This window comes from Vigna umbellata, chromosome 9, assembly GCF_029865625.1.
Source record: "Vigna umbellata cultivar VRB3 chromosome 9, Vumbellata_1.0, whole genome shotgun sequence".
Classification (NCBI taxonomy): Eukaryota; Viridiplantae; Streptophyta; class Magnoliopsida; order Fabales; family Fabaceae; genus Vigna; species Vigna umbellata.
The window spans coordinates 2,672,596-2,691,703 of record NC_142173.1 but is presented as its reverse complement, the minus strand read 5'-3'; the positions used below and the strand labels follow the sequence as shown (position 1 = coordinate 2,691,703).

The following is a 19,108-nucleotide window of genomic DNA, read 5'->3' as shown; positions in this document are numbered from 1 at the left end:
TCTTATTTAGCTTTTCACATTTTATTTTTACATAAACTTATTAGTAATGAAATTGTTACTATATAAAAGTAAATATTTTTCTTAGGTCTTACGTTTACACTTGTACATAAATATACAATTTCAAATTTCTCATTTTTCAAGAAGATAATTATTGTGCTGAAAAATTTAATGCTTTGACTTTAGTAAATAGAGGTTATATGTATTCTAATTTCATGAGAGCTTAGATTTTTTTTATAATAAGTTTTATCTTTTCATATTTGGAATTGTAAATTGTTGGAAAAGTTATATTATAGGTTTGGTTTGGTTCTTAATGCTTATATTATTTGCTTCTTTTATTTCATTTCAATAAATTTTTATATGATGAGAAATTATATATATATTTTGGAGGATTGTACTTTTGATAATAAAGATCTATTTATTTTATTTTAAAGTACTTTCTAAAAAGTATATAACTACAAACAAATTATTTTCTCTTGATACTTTTATTAGTTTTATATCAATAAAATTAAATAAATATTGATGTTTTTTAATTTTAACTTAAACAAAACTTAAAAATATATTTCCATTCCATTGCCCTTTTAAATTTTAATGTTTAAAGAATGGAAAATCTTATTCAGTAATAATCCATTTGATAAAATAATCAATCCGTAATTTATTTCACAAAAATTAAATTAAGTGATTGTTATATTTGATGTCCCTAGTAATAATTAAATGAATAATTTATATATTGTAAATGAATGATCCGCATAAATTCAAAAACTTTCATTTAATGATAATCAAGTGAATGTCTCCTTAAACTGAAAAGATAAATAATAAATATTCCGTAGATTGAACTTCATAGAACATTAATAGTAATCAGTTTGTTTCTAAAAAAAAAAAAGAAGCACTCCATTACAACTAGAATCAAGTTTGTACACAAGAAAACCTCGACGAAAATAAACCTCGAGATTTTTTCGAATTTAATTCCTATCTTAAGGCATACTATTAACTAGTGTTCATAGGAATATCATATTATGTAACAGATGTATGACTAGAGAACAGTTCAAATCCAACGGTTCTCCTCATGCAACCCTATCTTAATGCATGTTTATGTGCGTCCAAATCACAGGGGAAGTACGTCCAAAGGTTTCACTGCTGCAACCTTACCGAGTTCTGGTCTAGAGTACTTTTCGTATGCAACTGTCAATTTTCCAACTCCAGCAGCTTTGTGGAACTTGAGTATCATTTCCGCACAATCCCTACAAATGTTACAGTCAGCATAAATGGAATTCATCCCAAACTTTAAAAGTGATAGAAAAAGTTTGAGTAAATGCCTGAGCTGTGAAACTTCATAACGCGCATGCTTGTGAAGTAATGGGGTCCATGGTGGAGATATTTGCAAAGTACACCGTGCAACATAGAGAGCTGATGCACTAAGTAATGAAGGCTTGAATGCTAAAGCGTCATATTCAACTAAGCATAAGTCAACCAGAAAGAATGCCATGTGTTCAATCTGGAAGAATAAATTCAAGACAAAATGTTAGAAATCAAACTTGATGTGTTCCTGCAAAGAGCAGTCAACTGGTCATATTCATATTGATTTTTTACCCATAACGTCAAGCTGCAATGATAAACTAAATTTGTATGACCATGCATGCTGAATTACATACCTTTTTATTTGATTGTCCAGCCTTCAGAAACCGCACCAAAAAAACATAATGAGTAGGAGCATTGAGACGGAATTTTAATTTTCTAAGAATAAGTTTTTCCTGTACAGAGAGCCAAACGACAAATTAGAATAAAACTTCAAGTAAGATCGTTCACTCTTAAACATAACGATGAAAGGGAGAAGTGCAATTACGTATGCCCTTTAATATCCACTTCTTACCATTCCAAGCATTTCATCTCTAGTATACCCAGCAGAGATGCTAATTAAATCTTTGACCTGGAACATGCAACAAAAGAAAGTGAGCCCGATAAAGCATGTCATCTTTTCTTCAAAAGTGTACATGCTCTAATATGGCTTCTTACCCTAGGATGCCAAAAATCCTCATATTTTGAAGCCAGCAAAAGTGCTGTAAGACCAACTAACTGCATATCAGTCTTTTTGATAGTCACCAGGGAGAGATATTGATCCAGCAACGTAACAGTGAGATACAGTGTTTCTGGCATCAAATCAAATTTGAAGTGTACCTACAACAGCCAATGATGATAGGCAAAGAAAGTGACTATGATAAGTAATAGGCAGAACAAGAAAAATGAAGAAACAATATGATGAAAGAAAAGCCATGGAAATCCTTTACTTCAATTAGCCAGTTGACCAAAATTCCCCGCAAATGTGGTGTAATGTCAGTCTGAATTGACATGTAATTTGCTAGAGCTGGATTACGTGCCTGCAGTTGAAACAATTTTTTAATAAATAAAAACATTATTTGATACTAGAGGATATTGATAAAATGTACAATATAAATTTGTATAGATGGGCCCAGTGGTATGATTACACCAACAAGGAAGCGACAAAATCAGTAAAACAATGTCATTCAAACGATGACAGAAGCTGATCAAGGTTGCATCATCTCCTTCCGTTAGTGTAATAAAGTATTTATTCAAGCATATGGAGAAGATTTTTTAAAAAAAAAAACGGTAAGATTGCATTGAGTGTCAGTGTGCGTATTGGAAGTGCTGATTACGATAGTTGCTGGTCGATTGTCAAGTTTTTTTAAATTATATTTAATACAGTCAACTTTTGGAAATGCATATGTTTGGGTATCATTACAGTAAAAAACAATAACTCAGTGACCAAAGTAAGAAATGAGAAAAAAAAAGGAATAAAAGAACCTCAAAAAGATGAATAATTTTGCTCTCTTAATTTTTCTCTAAATAAACTAAAATTATAGGAAGACTTTGGGATGATTTAAAGACTCCACCAAAGCTTCTCTATGTAGGCTTGGTGGGGGCAAATCACAAAGTAAAACGTTTACTACTTACATCCGACGTGGGATTTTATTCTTAAATACATAGCTTACAAATCTAAAATTGTTTGTTGTAGAAAATTACCTAATTCCATACTTGGTGGAGCTATTAAAGCCTACAGTGGAATGGGAGGGAAATAGAAAGAAAGAGACAAGCACGTTCATTAGAGAAGAACTTCACTCAACTATAAAAGGAAAATTATTTCTTTAGGGTAACGAGTAACAAATTGAAAACCAAATAGCTGAGTCATAGACATCTATGCGGCTGGAGCTATAAATGAAGAAGAATCAAGGTAAAAAAAATGTAAGGAAGACTAATGATTATGAGATGAGATCGTTCTAGGGGAAGTCAAAAATCGCAGTAGATCAAAATTTCAAAGAATTTCAAATACTACAACTGTGGCATGAGTGCACTTGGAGAAAGATTGTTAGCAAAAGAATGGAGAGAGTATCAACGTCTCATAGTTGTTACAAGTATCAACCTCTCAACCACCCATGTTATATTATCAACCTCTCAAACATCTAATATCATCACAGAATAAATTTACTCAACTACAAAAAAAAAGTACATATCTAGAGTAATGGGTAACAAAGAGGATAACATAACATAAAAAGGAGCTGACATCATAGGCACGATGAGTATTACCTCAGTAACCCAATAGTACTGATATATGTCATCAACGTATTCAGAAACTTCAAACTGATTGCTTTCATTATCTATATTGGGTAGGTTATCTTGCTCTCTAACTTCACTTTCCTTGAGAAACTGCAAAATAAGGGGCAACATGTCATTAAATTGACGGAAACTAAAAAGGAACTAGTAGTTTCATTTGAGCATCAAACCTTAGATCCTTCAATTAATGAACTTGTATATGATTTTCGGCGACTGGATTTTTTCCTTGGAATAATCTCTGAAAGATCAGTTTTTAGTGTGCTCTCAGATGGAAGATGTCTTTGATTTGCATCATCAGAAACTGTCGAGTCATTCCCAGGAAGAGACAAAGAAACTGTTTCTTTTTTCTGAGATAAGGTTGCACTAGCCGATTCTAATTTGTTCTGAGCTGATATGGATTTGTTCAGAGATGACGTTGCAATAGTTGATTCTAATTTACTCGGAGCTGATATGGATTTAGATTTTGAAGTCCTTTGTGCAATGGAAGCCTTGAGTGTGGTCTTAACAATTGGCTGAAACGAACAAAAACTCAGGTTCACACTCTACAACAAATTTTCAATTACTTCTCACAAAGTTGGAGAAAAAAAATAAAAATGTAGAGGAAATTATTGACCGAGAAGACACTTCCTTATGTCATTTAAAGAACCAATTAAATATTTAGATCTTGAACAACAGTGCAAGTATCAATCATATAATATACATGTATGCGGTAAAAGGTTTTCTGCTATATTTTACTTAACCAAACTACATTGTACTGTTCGGCCTTATCAATAATCATACAGAAAACTACAGACAACGGAGTGCAGCCACCATACCTTGGCCGACTTCCTTAAGGATGCATGTGAAACATTAGGCTGAACCCTGTACAACAGGTGAATTGCATGAAAGGAACAATTAATATACAAATATGGTCTATCAATTGATAATTAATCTTTTATCAAGAATGTCAGTTAATGATGATAAACAGGCATTCAGCTACAATCTAAATATGATAATGATTTCCTATTTCATAGATTCTGTACATAAATCATCCATCTGTCTTCTTGTTCCTAAATCCTAAAGTCCACTTCCTATTGTCCTATATTCTTCCAAAAAAAGAAATCAAATCTCAGTACATACTAGGGCGAGCCCGTGCATTGTATATGCTGCAAGGCTACTGTTTTTATTTGAGGGGACATGTCAAAAACTTTTATACGGAGTATTACGGGCAGTTATTGTTGGAAAGTAGTAGTAATTCAATATCAGAATGTTTAAACATGTCATTAGTAGTTTACGTACTATTGGAAAATGCTCAATATTAGCAGCCATTTAGGAGCAATTACATTTTCTTTTGAATAGAAAGATATATTTATTGTCTTCTCGTTTGCACAAGGAACTTGTCTCTATTTGTTTGAGTTAGGACAGCAAATACTGTAGTATTACAAGTATTTTGCGATACTAGTTAATTGACGTGGATGCATTTGACAGTCAAAGATACTGTGGATGCATTTGACAGTCAAAGATACTGTGGATGCATTTGATAGTCAAAGATCAAGTGGATTACGCTGAAAAGGGGTAATCATAAATATCACTTCCTTCATGTGGCTCCTTATTTGGCCATCAAAATGCGAAGTGTCCGATGCAGCTAGTTAGTATCGGTTATCTAGACATCACCTGATAATTATATACTGTGGTTGCATTAGATAGTCAAAAAGATCAACAACATCGTAGAATATGGATTACGTTAAGAACGGTAATCTAAATATCACCCCCTTCAAGTACCTCCTTCGGCCCATCAGAATGAAGAGTGTGAATGCAGCTAATAGTATTGGTTTTCTAGACATCACTTCATAATTATATACTGTGAATGCATTCGATAGTCCAAAAGATCAACAACATCGTATAATGTGGATTACGCTAAAAAAGGGTAATCTAAATATCACCGCCTTTAAGTGCCTCCTTCTTTGACCCGTCGGAATGAAGATGCGATGCAGCTAATTAGTATAGGCTTTCTAGACATCACTTCGTAATTATATAGGCTAATTAGCTAGATTCCTCAGTTTTGCAACTTAAAGCTAATCACACAGATAAAATGTACCGGAAGTGCATAATTTACAACAGAGCAAGCAGGAACTAAGCTAATGATATGATTAATTATCACTTACGTCAGAACAAAACCATCACTCACTCGATTCTTCCATAGATGGCTTCTTGCATTAACCAGTTGGGAACTATCTCTTCTATTTGTTGTTGCCTTAGCTGAAATCAATAACATATTAAGTTTAATTAACATAGCAAATGTCAGTTCATTGACATTTTCAAAGTGGCTATCTATGCCACAACTTCTTACAGGGAAGACAACTTTGGTCTTTTGCTGTTTGAGAACTAACATTTTCCTGCAAGGAAGCAAAATGCAAGTATAAGAAAAGGAAAAGGATTTTGAAAAAAAAATGAAAAATATGGCAATCTGAATGAGCTATATTTTTTGGGAACTTTTTACCACTAGAAAAGACAAACAATAACAAAGAAATATTACCTTTGTTTTACTCGTATCTTCTCTGATTACCCTCCTTGGTACTGGTAAAGACTTCCTTGACGTGCTTGGAAAAGACAGAATATACTGGTTTCAGTTCACGTCATTCATAAAACTCACGAGAACCAATAAAATGAAATATTAATAAACCTCGTAGCTGTAGTCTTCCATGTAAACCTGCAAAATATAAAATAAAAGGCAATGTAATTTCTGTAATGATGTCCTTGGAAGCATAAAAATCAACCATTAATAACTTTAATATCCTATTAAATGTAAGTGAACAAAAGACAGTATCCTAAGTACCTGTCCTTTGTGGAGAAAACTGATTGGCCTCCTTTTGTATTATTCTTCTGATCATCTAAAGGGAGAAAAACCTCTAAATGATATTCTAAACTTCCAAAATACAATAAAAATAGTATGAGGTAATGAATCAGTCACCTTTATTGAGAGCATCTAATCGAACATCAGCTTTACTATTATTTCTTTGCACTCTTCCCTAATTTAATCAAGAAAAATTATCAGTGCTTCATCCTAGTATAGACCCAAGGAAGTTTAAATTAATGTTTTATATTTTATAAATGCTTCCCTTTTACCATGACCATCTCAGCAAGATAATGAAAGGTTAAGATGTACAACCGTTAATGCTGCCGAATGAAAAAAAAAATGATTCTCTGATAGAGCTCTTTGGAAAAGCAGAAAACAACTTTTAAAAAACTATTACGCATAATCATATATTTTTTAACAAAGAGAGAAAATAGAAGTGTGAAAATAGGGTTAATGGTTTTATAGGACTTCTTTTCACTTTATTATGCTTTTATACTTCACTTCGTAGATTACATAGCCAAAACTTCATCGATTGGGTCATTTTGGCTTATTGAGTCTTTAACTAACACCAGTAAAAGGAGTACTCCTCTACATAAAGCACTTATCATGTTAAAAAAAACTTGGTCTTAAAAGAAAATTAGTACAATTAGTTAAGTGGGCAAAATACCGTGATGGACTTCCTCAAAGGTACACCCACTATTTTTATACTTGAACCTGTTGAAACCCTGAAAAGGCACATAAGATATGCAAAATCAAATAATGAAGCAAACATTAGAGGAAATAATATACTATCAAGCAATTGGAGAGAATACTGCACCAATGTCTGCCTGACAAAATCAAAAATCACAAGATCAAATTCTATTTCGCATGAAGCATTACCACAAGATCAGTTTCTTTTACGTGAAGCGTCTAGAGATTGAATGTTATTTCAGTGTCAAAGGTCCATGTGACCAAAACATATGAAAGTTGTTAAAATATGAAATAATTCAAGATTTTTTTTTGACATACTTGAGATTGAAACGGTAAAATAATTCTCGAAGGCTTCAATTCAAAGATCGCTCTCACTCTCATTTATATGAAAATTTGATACAAAGTACATGATTAATAGAGTAACCCTAGACACAATATAATGATGATAAATAGAGTAACCCTAGACACAATATAATGATAATAAATAGGGTACACATTATAGCACTCCCCCTCAAGCTGGAACATACCAATTGTATATACCAAGCTGGAACAAATAAACTCAATCCGAGGACCCCTTAATGACGTAATGACTTGGTCAACACATTTGCGAGTTGATCATTTGACCCAACAAACTCAGTACATATTTCTTTAGTCAAAAAATTTTCACGACCAAAAGACAATCAATTTCTATATGTTTAGTCCTCTCGTGAAAAACTGGATTTGATAGAATGTGGAGAGAAGCTTGATTAACGTAATACGTCTTCATAGTATGGATGTCACAAAAGTTAAGCTCTTGAAGGAATTGTTTCACTCATATAAATTCACATGTTAGTGACACCATCGCCCTATACTCGGCTTCCGTTGTTAATCGAGCTACTACATTTTGTTTCTTACTTTTCCATGAAATAATGTTTTCTCCCAGAAAAACACAATATCCTGTAGTAAACCGTCTATCAATAGGAAAACCTGTCCAATCTGCATCACAATAATGTTTCCTTTATCTTCATATAACAATCCTTACCTCGGAGCCTTTTTGACATACCTTAGAATGCGAATGAGAGCATTCCAATGGTCAAGACTAGGGATGACAACGGGTTGGGTCGGGCACAAATAGTGTCTACCCGCAACCCGACCCGACAAAAAAAAAATCCACCCACTACCCGCACGGATACCCGCTTAAAAAATATCCATGGATATTTTAAAACTCGCAGATATCCGTGGATACCAGCGGATACCCGCAAATATTTAAAAAAATATATTTTTATAAATTATTCAAATAAAAGTACAAAAAGTATATAAAATATAATAAAAATTTAATTAAATTTAATCTTATAAAATATAAATTAATGTTAATTTTGATTAAATTTAACTTAATAAAATATAAATTTAATTTTTATTTTTATTTTTTGCGGGTAGCGAATATCCGCGGGTACGGATAGTATAATACCCGCACCCGACCCGTTTATAAGCGGGTATTAAAATACCCGCTACCCGCTACATGCGGGTAGTAAATATCCGCAGATATCCGCGGGTACGGATTTTTTTGCCATCCCTAGTCAAGACATGGAGCCTGCATAAACTAACAAACCACTCCAACTGCAAAGGATAGATTTGACCTTGTAATAGTGAGATAAATCAATTTTCCAACTAGCCTCCTATACCTCTTTGGATCGAAGAATAATTCACCTTCTTCTATCCTTAATATCACCTCTCTGGTTTAGGTCCATGGGATTGTCTACCAGTCTGATATCAATCATGCATGTTTCATGTAATATATCAAGAGCATACTTCCTTTGGGAGATTAGAACTCCATTTTTGATTGTGTTTCTTCAATTCCTAAGAAGTATTTGAGACTTCCAAGATCCTTGGTTGAAAATGTCTACACAAGTACTCTTTCAGTTGAGATATTCTAGTAGCATTATTTCCTGTAATGACAATATCATCAACATATAGTACTAAGTAAACACATTTTCCAAAAGGAAAATGACAGTAAAAGACCAAATGGTCTGCTTCACTGCGTTTTAGCCCAAATTTTTTAACAATGGAGCTAAACTTTCCAAACCAAGCACGTGGTGATTGTTTGAGGCCATATAAAGATTGATGCAATTTGCATACCATACCACACTCCCCCTAAGCAACAAACCCAGGAGGTTGCTCCATATAAACTTCTTCCTCAAGATCACCATGTAGGAAGACATTCTTGATATCCAATTGATGCAGTGGCTAGTGGCGAATGGTTGTCATGACAAAGAAGAGGCGAATAGTAGTCATCTTGGCTACAGGAGAAAGTGTCACAATAATCAAGACCATAAACCTGAATGTAACCTTTTGTAACAAGTCGGGCTTTGAGCCGATCAAGTTCACCATCAGGGCTGACTTTAACTGCATACACCCATTTGCAACCAACTGCTTTTTTGCCCGAGGGAAGGTGCACCAACTCCCAAGTATTACTGTGATCAAGAGCATGCATTTCTACAATCATAGCTTGTCACCATCCAGAATGATCAAATGCTTCTTTCACGTTCTTGGGTATAACAACAGAAGACACTGAGGATAAAAGAGAAAAATAAGAGGGCGACAATCGATGATAGTTAAGAAAATTATAAATGGGATGAGGGTTTTGAGTGGAATGAGTACCTTTTCTGAGGGCAATAGGTCAGGCTGAATCATTTGCACCAGGAGGTGTGGTAGGAGGTGACGAGGGAGAAGAATCTAAAGTAGGAGATTCACCATTTTCTTGTGGAGGTGGACTATCCATTGGGGCCCTGTGTGGGATGATCACAGTATGTGGAAAAGCGGGTGCAGGAGGATTTTGATCAAGACTTAGATTGACAGAGCCAGTGGAGTTATTTGACTCACCCAGTGGAATAGGACGGACCTGCTAGAGGATAAAAACATTCTGAACAGATGGAGAGAAGTAAGGAGTTTGTTCAAAGAATGTGACATTGGCAAACATGTAATACTTCTTAGTTTCATGAGAGTAACACCAATATCCATTTTGGAATCGAGAATTGCCTAAGAAGACACATTTGAGAGTGCGAGCGGAGAGTTTGTCTAGTCCTGGAGACGTGTCATGAACAATACACAGCCAAACACTCGGGAAGATGTGTGAAAGACAGGAACATTAGGAAACAGAATGGAGAAAGGGACTTTATGATCAAGAGAGGAGGAAGGCATGGCATCCCCCAGTGATGGACAGGAATATGGGCATCAAGCAAAAGGGTACGAACAATGTCAACCAAGTGTCTATTTTTTTGTTCTGCTGTACTATTTTACTGCAGTGCATGAGGACAAGTGGGTTAATGTAAGATACAATGAAAACTCGAGATGGCAGAAAAGGAGGATGAGAAATACTCTTTGGCATTATCACTTCTTAATATTTTGATTCCTTGACCAAATTGATTCTTGTTTTCATTTAAAAAGGGTGTAAAGATGGCTAACAATTCAGAACGATTTTTCATAAGATAAACCAAAGTACATCTTGAATATTCATCAATGAAGTTAACAAAATATCTAAAACCAAAGGAGAAGATACGACTAAGTCCCCATATATCAAATGGATGATGGAAAAACTAAAATTACATATTGATTAAGACCTTTAAGAAAAGGTAGATCTAACATGTTTTCCTAGTTGACATGACTCACATTCTAAGGTCTGGAGACCACTAACTTCAGGACACATCTTTTTTAATTTGGACAAATGAGGATGGCCAAATCGATCATGTAACACTTTAGGATTAGGAGCAGCAACACAAGACACCCTTGGACGAGATCCAAAATGGTTTAATCCGTCAGCTTCATATCCTTCTCCAATCTGTCCCTCAAACCACGCTCCTAAATAACAAAAGAACTGTGATCAAAGGTTATTGAACAATTTAACATTCTGGTCAACTGGCTTAGGGAAATTAAATTAAAAGGCCAATTAAGGACAAAAATGACAGAGCTTAGATTGAGGGAGGAAGACAAGGAAACATGACCGAATCCTTTTGAGAAGTTTTAGATCCATTTGCAAGGGTTATATGAAATGAGGTTTTTCTCAAAAGGAAATAGATGAGAACAAAGAGGTATTACCAAAAATGTGATTATAAGCACCTGAGTCAATTACCCATGAATTTTAATCTTCCATGGATTGAAAAATACAGGTTGTTAATGTAATGGGAGATTGAGATGGTTGTGCCAATCTGTTAGACTTTAACCTTAGATATTCTTGATATTCATCCTTGGTGAACTTAGAAGTCGAAGTTTCAATATTCGAAATATTTGCGGTTTTGGAAGGGAAACCATGTAAGGAGTAGAAACTCTCTTGAGTGTGACCCATCACAGTATGTACATTGAGGACATCCCCGACCTCCTCGATCTCCTCGTCCTCCTCCTCTAATGCCACGTTCTCCTCTTCCTTATGTGGCAACCATGACAAATGGTTCCACTAGTTCATGTGCTTCCTAAGTTTGAGGTACCGGGACATGCAGAAGTTGATTGGTCAAAATCGAGATGTAAGACACGAAGGATCAACACCATGTAGTATTTGTCTAGTTTCTTCTTGATATCCTCTAATGAGTCCGCTTTCAAAAACATCCTGAGTTCTTCGACAGTAGATTGGGATTCAACCATGAAGGACACTATATCATGGTTTGTCATTTTAAGAGATGCAAGCTCGTATGGCATAGATACTTTGAGCTTTCTTCCAAAAGGAGTGACAAGTTTTGAAAGCTCTCAGAGATATAAGAAGTTTGGGTTCCATTGATTGTTTTAACAGAGCACACAACTGGAAATCTGCTTGTTTCCACAAGTCAGCTTTATCAGCCGTCTTGCTCAAGGTGATCATAATGACCTTGACCAAGAAACCACATCTCAACGGCAACCAACCAAGATAAGTAATTTTTTCCATTACTTTTCAAACATGATGGAGGGACTTCCAGGTAAAGAGATGGCACTCCCAGAAGCCATTTCGGATCAAGGGATAAAGAATCTGAAGGAGAAATCGCAAACCCTAGGTGACTATCAAAAAGGTTTCTATCTGGACGTTAACAAAACACGGTTCAAAGGGGTAGAACGAAGAGAGGAGAGGCTGGCGACCGCTATGGTGGTGGTGCGATGGCGTTCCGGCAAAAGGATGGAGACATATGAGCAGAACACGCCTGTTCGCAGTGCACAAAGATGTTGTACGTGGCTGCGCGTGGAGGAGAACGAAGCTCTGACACCAGTGGGATTGGTTGTCACGCAAAGAGGCGAACCAGATCTGGTGGTCACCGGACGAAACTGTGATGGTGGCCAGCGGCGGACAACGATGGACAGTGGTGGACGGCATCGGAATGGCAGGGAACAGAAGTTGATGGTAACAAACTTCAGTGGACAGCTTCTCATAGTGGCAAAACAGTGCCAAACGATGGTGGACAGCAACAAACGGGCGCCGAAGAACAGCAAATGGTGTCGGACAGTTGCGAACAGCAACTAGGGTTTGGAGACTAGACAAAAACCAGAGCAGGATCGACCCGCACTGATACCAACTTGAGATTGAAACTGTAAAATAATTCTCAAGAGCTTAAAAGATCTTTCTCACTCTCATTCTATATATATGAAAGTTTGATACAAAAGTACATGATAAAGAGAGTAATCCTAGACACAATATAATGATAATAAATAGGGTAACCCTAAACACAATATAATGATGATAAATAGGTACATATTCTAACATGCATCAAGGAGCTTAAGAATCTAGAAGACTTGGTTATGCCTAGTGTAAATATCATTATTTATGACCATATAATAAATGAATGCAACAAATCATTTTTGGCCCCATTCTTCTAGAGGAATATTAAGCTTCAATCTGATAAGACGGGTCTCTAAACATTGTTCAGTTCTCAAGAACAAAGATCTCTAGTGTTAGAATGTATCTTAACCTACTTAATTATAACATATTCAAGTGATTCTACCCATCAGCTTAAGTGTTTTATATAATAGGATATATAGAAGAACAGAGAATAAACTTATTAATAATTTAAACATGATTTAATGTGATTTCAGACTAGGTGTGTTTGATAGAGAGAAAAGAAATAGAAGAGGAAGTAGGTAGGTGACAAAAGAGAAGACAAATAGGTGAAAATAGGATGGTAATAGATGTTGTTTAGTTGAAAAAGAGAATAATATTATTTTTATTTTGTTTATATTATTATTATAAGTTCGTAAAAGAATAACAAAAGGAAGGGGGTTGTTCAGAGAGTGTTTCATGCAAACACAATTTTCTTGCTCTTCTTTCTTCTGTGCAGAAACTTATTCGTGTGCATTCACCTACCAACTTGACATTTAGTTGAAATTGAAGGATTGAGATAGGAAGGACAAAGAGAGTGAAACTACTCAAAATCTTAAACAGACATAACTTTATGATATAAAATATATATATATATATATATATATATATATATGTATATGTATATATATATAAAAACTAACCCCTTACTTATTCTAATTTAGACTCCTAATCCTAGGGGATCATTTAATAAACTATAAAATATGAAAATACTCCCAAGGGATCATTTAATATACTAAGACTCAAAAGCCAAAGCTAACTAAGTTTGTTGTTACATTTAACAAGAAAAGAAAATTAAAAATGATGCACCAAAATGGAGCTGAACTGGGTTTGAACTACATTAGAGACAGAAGCAGGACAAAATCACGATTAGACCCGAAATTGTCTAGGAACAGACATTGTCTAGAACTAATGACAACACTGACGAAAAGAAGAAATGGATCTTACCATCAAACAAGAAAAGTCGGTGGTCCAATTGAGCCACCTAGCAATGGGAAGGTAGCTAATTGGGACAAGTGGGTTGGATACAACCGGAGATAACTAGGGCAAACGTGTTCTATCATGGACGAGAAAGGTTGACAGTTGAAGTGATATGACGTGACACAAAATAGTTTCATAAACCACTATTTTTTACTAATACTAGATCACTTGACTCCCAAGTCTCAATCCTAATTAATGAAGTGAAAAACCCATGAAATTGAAATCCATAACGACTCCTAAGAGATATTTAACACACTCGAAGATATTCAAACAAAATCTAAGGTGAAAATGTTTAGGTTGCCACTGGATATTATCGAGCAATCTATCAGAAAATCTAAAACAAAACATGTCACAAAAGAATGACGTCAATAGTTGGAGTCTATATCAGCTGATATGTGAGAATAAATATAAATGAAATTTTTATATAACTGTACAAAATAAGTATCCAAAAATAACTTGCAAGTGTTTTATTTAAACAGTGTAATACTACCACCTCCCTTTAACTTTCTTTCTATCCACAATAAATATGATTCTTACTTCATTTTTGAGTTAGCATGCCCAACAGCTGCCGTGAACTTTTCTTCAACATTGCTAACATCAGCCAATGCCTTTCTCACAGCTGTATTTGGTAGCCAGAATAAGCGAAAATGAAAAGTGTGTTATTCCACGCAATTTTAACCCAAAATGAGTTCAGTTAATACTTACAAGTACCATATTTGCCACTACTTTTATCCATACCCTGTTTGAGACCACCCTTCACGATTAAAGTTGCATAATAGTTAGACATATGGAGTGTAATGTAACCAAGGACAGACTCAAGAATACAAATATTTAGACCTGAAAAACTATTAGAAGTTCAGAATGTTTATGTTACCTTTGGATTACTGGTACTGTTAAGAATATTCCCTTTGCCAGCCACCACGGTACTCCTTCTGCATAAATTGCAAAGGAGGAGCGAGAACATATAGATAGATCACTACAGTGCTTTTACATATTTCAGGCATATAGAAACATCTACAAGAAATGAATATCATTCTGCAAAATGTTGTCATGGTTTCACAAAAAACAACTGTTTCAGGCAATGACATAAAAAACACAAAACAAGCCAGCAGATTCAGACTTCATATGAATAGTATATAGCATAAAAGATACAATCTTGAGACAAGCCCGTCCAATTTGAACTACAAGAGGCCGTTAAAAGCTCGGCTTTCTAAAACCCCTTTCACTAATATGACACGACTAAAGGGCTTCCTTATCTATCTGATATCTCATAAAAGCAAACAATTAATCAAAATCATTTTGACAAAACATTAGATTTCTATAGATATTCACGATTTCAACATCTAGAAACCACCTATGGATCAGAAAGCACAACATTTGAAGTCCACTAAGGCACCATACCTTGAATTTGCAACTGTTCCTCTGGCAGAAGTCCTAAAGAAACAACCAAAATCAGTTCTGAATAATATTTACACATACGTATTAGCTATAAATTCCCAATCACAAAAAAAAAAAACTTACGTATTCCCATCACCAGCTTTAGTCCGGTCCATTTCCGAAAATACCTTGAACTTCCTACCACCCACTGCTCAATATACATACAAAATCACCAAAAACATATAGCATTTCGAGAGCAACAAAAAACAACACACAAAAAAAAAAATCAACCAAATACATATATACCGCTTGGGCGAGATTGGGCGGCAGCAGCGACCACAGAGGCTCGAGTGGAGCCCACTCTAGATTTTTCCTGAAGCATGCAAGAACCAAACAAGAATTAGGGTTTAAAGGCAGAATCGAAGGTGAAAACCCCGTGAAGAATGGTAGCAGGATTGTGCGAAATTTGAAAATCGGAGAGTGAAATGATTGAAAGGTGCAAATTGAAATAGTGAAAATTGGGAGTGAAATCCTTACCGTGAGAGAAACCATTGAGGTATTGGTTTGAAATGTTGAAGAGCTTGATGCAGAAAGGCAGAGAAAAAAAGAAGAGAAAAATGTACCGTTGAGAGCGAGTGAAAATTGAATGAGAAAATCACGCGCCTTTGTCTTTAGATTTTGAATTTACATGCTTTCACGTTGATACCCTCCTGCTTTACACAAACAAGACATAAAATATATAAATAGGAATTTCTTTTTATTTTTAATTATATAGTAAATAAGTTTTAAGTCAACGCAAATACGATATTAATTCTTACGATTTACGTAAAAAATAATTTTGGTGTTTGATAGAAGAATTCTTTTTAATTTCTGAAATTGGAAAAGTTTGTTATTATAAAATAATTAACATTTGTAGAAAATAATGTTACTGGAAATGATTTTTAACTAACTTTTTCACCAAAATATTCCCGTAAAGAAAAGTAGAAACTAATTTCTCAAGTTAAATAAGTATTTTGGTGAAATTAATAAACTATCAAGTTATTTTAATAAATCATTTATTGTGGTAAAAACAACATATTATGTTAATAATTTCTATAAATTGTGTACAAATACTTTTCTACAATATTTACTGATCATCAACGAAAGAGACTTTATTCATTTCTTATAATCTTAATTTTCTTATTCCTGATTCTATCAATCATGGTTTTTGGTCATGAAAAAAAAAATCTTTTACAAAACAATAGTGTTATTTTTAGTCCTTACCTTTTATTATAATTAGTTTAATATTAAATTTAGGGTTAAATATGTTTTTAGTCCCTAAACTATTGACCGTTTCTGGTTTTCGTCCCTCTTCCAAAGTAAGGTACAATTTAGTCCTCAATCTTTAAAAAACGTTCGTTTTAGTCGAAAAAAAGAACGTTTTGAGGACTAAAACGAGGACTAAAAACAAAATTTTGAGGACTAAAACGAACGTTTTTCTAAAGAATGAGGACTAAATTGTACCTTACTTTGGAAGAGGGACGAAAACCAGAAACGGCCAATAGTTTAGGGACTAAAAACATATTTAACCCTTAAATTTATTTTGCTTCAATAACTCGCTTTTTAATATTTAGAATTTAATTAGAAAGTTGTCATTTGATTTTAATATATTATTTTTAATTTATAATTACAATTTTGAATTATTATAATGTAATTAATTTTTACTGTTTAAGAGCCTAAATCGTGTATTAAATGTGGTAGAATGTTTTAGATAATGATATTCAATTATTTTAATAAAAAACATAAATAGAATTTTCTATTAAGAAGTTTTATTATCTAAAATTCATTATCTTTCTAAAATTATTTCTCTTAAGAATTCTGCAACTTTTAATTTATGTTAATTTGTCTACAAATTAGAGACCCTTTGAGTGATCCTTGAGGTGAGATTTTCCTTTCTAAATGATCAATTTCTATAAAAAAAAATAAGTTGTTTTTTATTTTTTTCTTTAGGTTTGGGCGTTTTATCCATATTTGAGTTTTTCTCTATCAACCTGAAGTATGAGTCTTTCATAAGACTCTTTGTTCATTAGTGGTACTAAGGATATGTTCTTATAAGAATTTGTGGCTTGTATGAACAAAATAGGCTTTTTGGAGTTGTAAGAGCGGTTATGGTATTAGAAAGTGGGTTTTAAGCCTAACTCAACCCCACAAAACCGGCTTGTAAGGTGAGGTTTGCACCTCACTTATATATTATAATTTGGCCTTATCTCTAGTCGATGTGGGACTTCCAACATATGGACTTCGTATACTCATCTAATTATCAACACATGTAAGGGAAGCTAATTAGTTTAAATTTATTTAATGAACAAGTTTCAATCTATGCTTATATGCTTGTATGATGATTGAATTTTGTGCTTCAGTTGTCAAATGATTTTTGACTTGTTTAGTTGGATTGTAAATGTTGTAATTGGTCTATGAATTATATATGTTTAAATCTTTGAAATGATTGTATATAAGTTGAGAATTTTGGTGGATTATGCATCTAGAATAAGTATTAGATTGTGTTGCAAAGACTGGTAAGTCATAATTATGCAAAACTATTATTCTACATAACTATGCAGACTTGCTAGGCAAGCATAATCTCATTGAGCGAGCTTAAATTCAGAGAGTGACTGACTTTGCTATCGTTGGGCGAGTTTTCTTGGTGTGAAAAAAGAAAGTTAGTGAGCTTATTGACTTTACCCTCACTAGGCGAGCTTAAGATTCAGGGTAACCTTATCTTTCAATGGATAGGCGAGTGAGTTTCGATTAAGTGAATTATGTTTGTATTTTAAGTTTGGGAGCTCCAGTGTTGAGCTCGATGGACGAGCTATTCATTCGCCAAGTGAGTATACTTGCACACGATACTCGTTGAGCAAATGAGATGGCCTCGCTAGGCAAAAGTAACTTAGTTTAATACAACTTTAAGATGTGATACTTATAAATTATGTGGTGATATTTTAGTTTATAAAAGATATTATAAATGATAATATGTGATGTGGAATTGAGAATGTTGGAACCAATCTAAGGGGAATTGGTGATGATGTGTTATAGCGTAAGCTTTGACATATGGACATTTTGAAAGTAGGTATCTTGATATGCAACTAGTCATTAAACTCACATAGAGATAATGGGATAGGGGAGAGAATGACAAGAGGTTCTTACTCTGAACTTTGTTTCAGGTATAAAAGATTAACCTCGTGAGTAGTAGGATGATAACCCCTACGTTTATAACTTTGTAGAGTATAAATACTACTTGGGGTCCACACCTATAGTGAATAGATATGTCAAAGCGTGTAACTAGACAATTGAGTTTAGATTCAACTGATTTTTATTTTTACATGATTGTTATAATATTACAATTGTTGAATGAATATATGATTTGACCACTTATATTATAAAATTTATTTTTAAATACTAGATTACCCTGCTTTATTTTCTATGTGTCTAGTTTAATCTTTTGTAAATCATCTACGGGCATGAGCATAGGGTAAAATAGGTGTTGATATGTCATTGTTGGAGACTAGAGAGACTCCTGATTAGCCTATTGGGTTTACTTAGAGTTTCTTTGTACATAAATATTACTTTTTGAGTAATAGTTAGTTTTTATACATACTATATGTTGATATATAATTATTATATCGGATAACTGTAACAATATTTAAGTGTGTTTCATTTAACCTATCTCATGTGAACTATCAAGCTTATAATATTTTGTTTAGCCGTCTATACTATTAAATGGGATGTTACAACTATACTACAAACATTGATTTTAT

General features: G+C 33.9%; 1 protein-coding gene across 1 annotated transcript; it reads right to left on the bottom strand.

Annotated features, from left to right (window-relative positions):
• Positions 1 to 869: 869 nt before the first annotated feature.
• CYCB3;1 (cyclin b3;1) lies at positions 870 to 16,022 on the bottom strand. Its single transcript, XM_088098103.1, has 23 exons — positions 15,852 to 16,022; positions 15,621 to 15,687; positions 15,459 to 15,522; positions 15,339 to 15,371; positions 14,812 to 14,869; positions 14,643 to 14,691; positions 14,475 to 14,556; positions 7,128 to 7,185; positions 6,575 to 6,632; positions 6,440 to 6,494; positions 6,287 to 6,313; positions 6,140 to 6,203; positions 5,954 to 5,999; positions 5,769 to 5,862; positions 4,440 to 4,485; positions 3,795 to 4,136; positions 3,598 to 3,717; positions 2,283 to 2,372; positions 2,011 to 2,172; positions 1,868 to 1,924; positions 1,650 to 1,748; positions 1,314 to 1,492; positions 870 to 1,238 (listed from the first exon to the last, which is right to left on the bottom strand). Exons 1-23 carry the CDS (start codon positions 15,864 to 15,866, stop codon positions 1,103 to 1,105), a joined length of 2,001 nt encoding a protein of 666 aa, XP_087954229.1. The 5' UTR covers positions 15,867 to 16,022; the 3' UTR covers positions 870 to 1,102.
• Between the last annotated feature and the right edge of the window lie 3,086 nt (positions 16,023 to 19,108).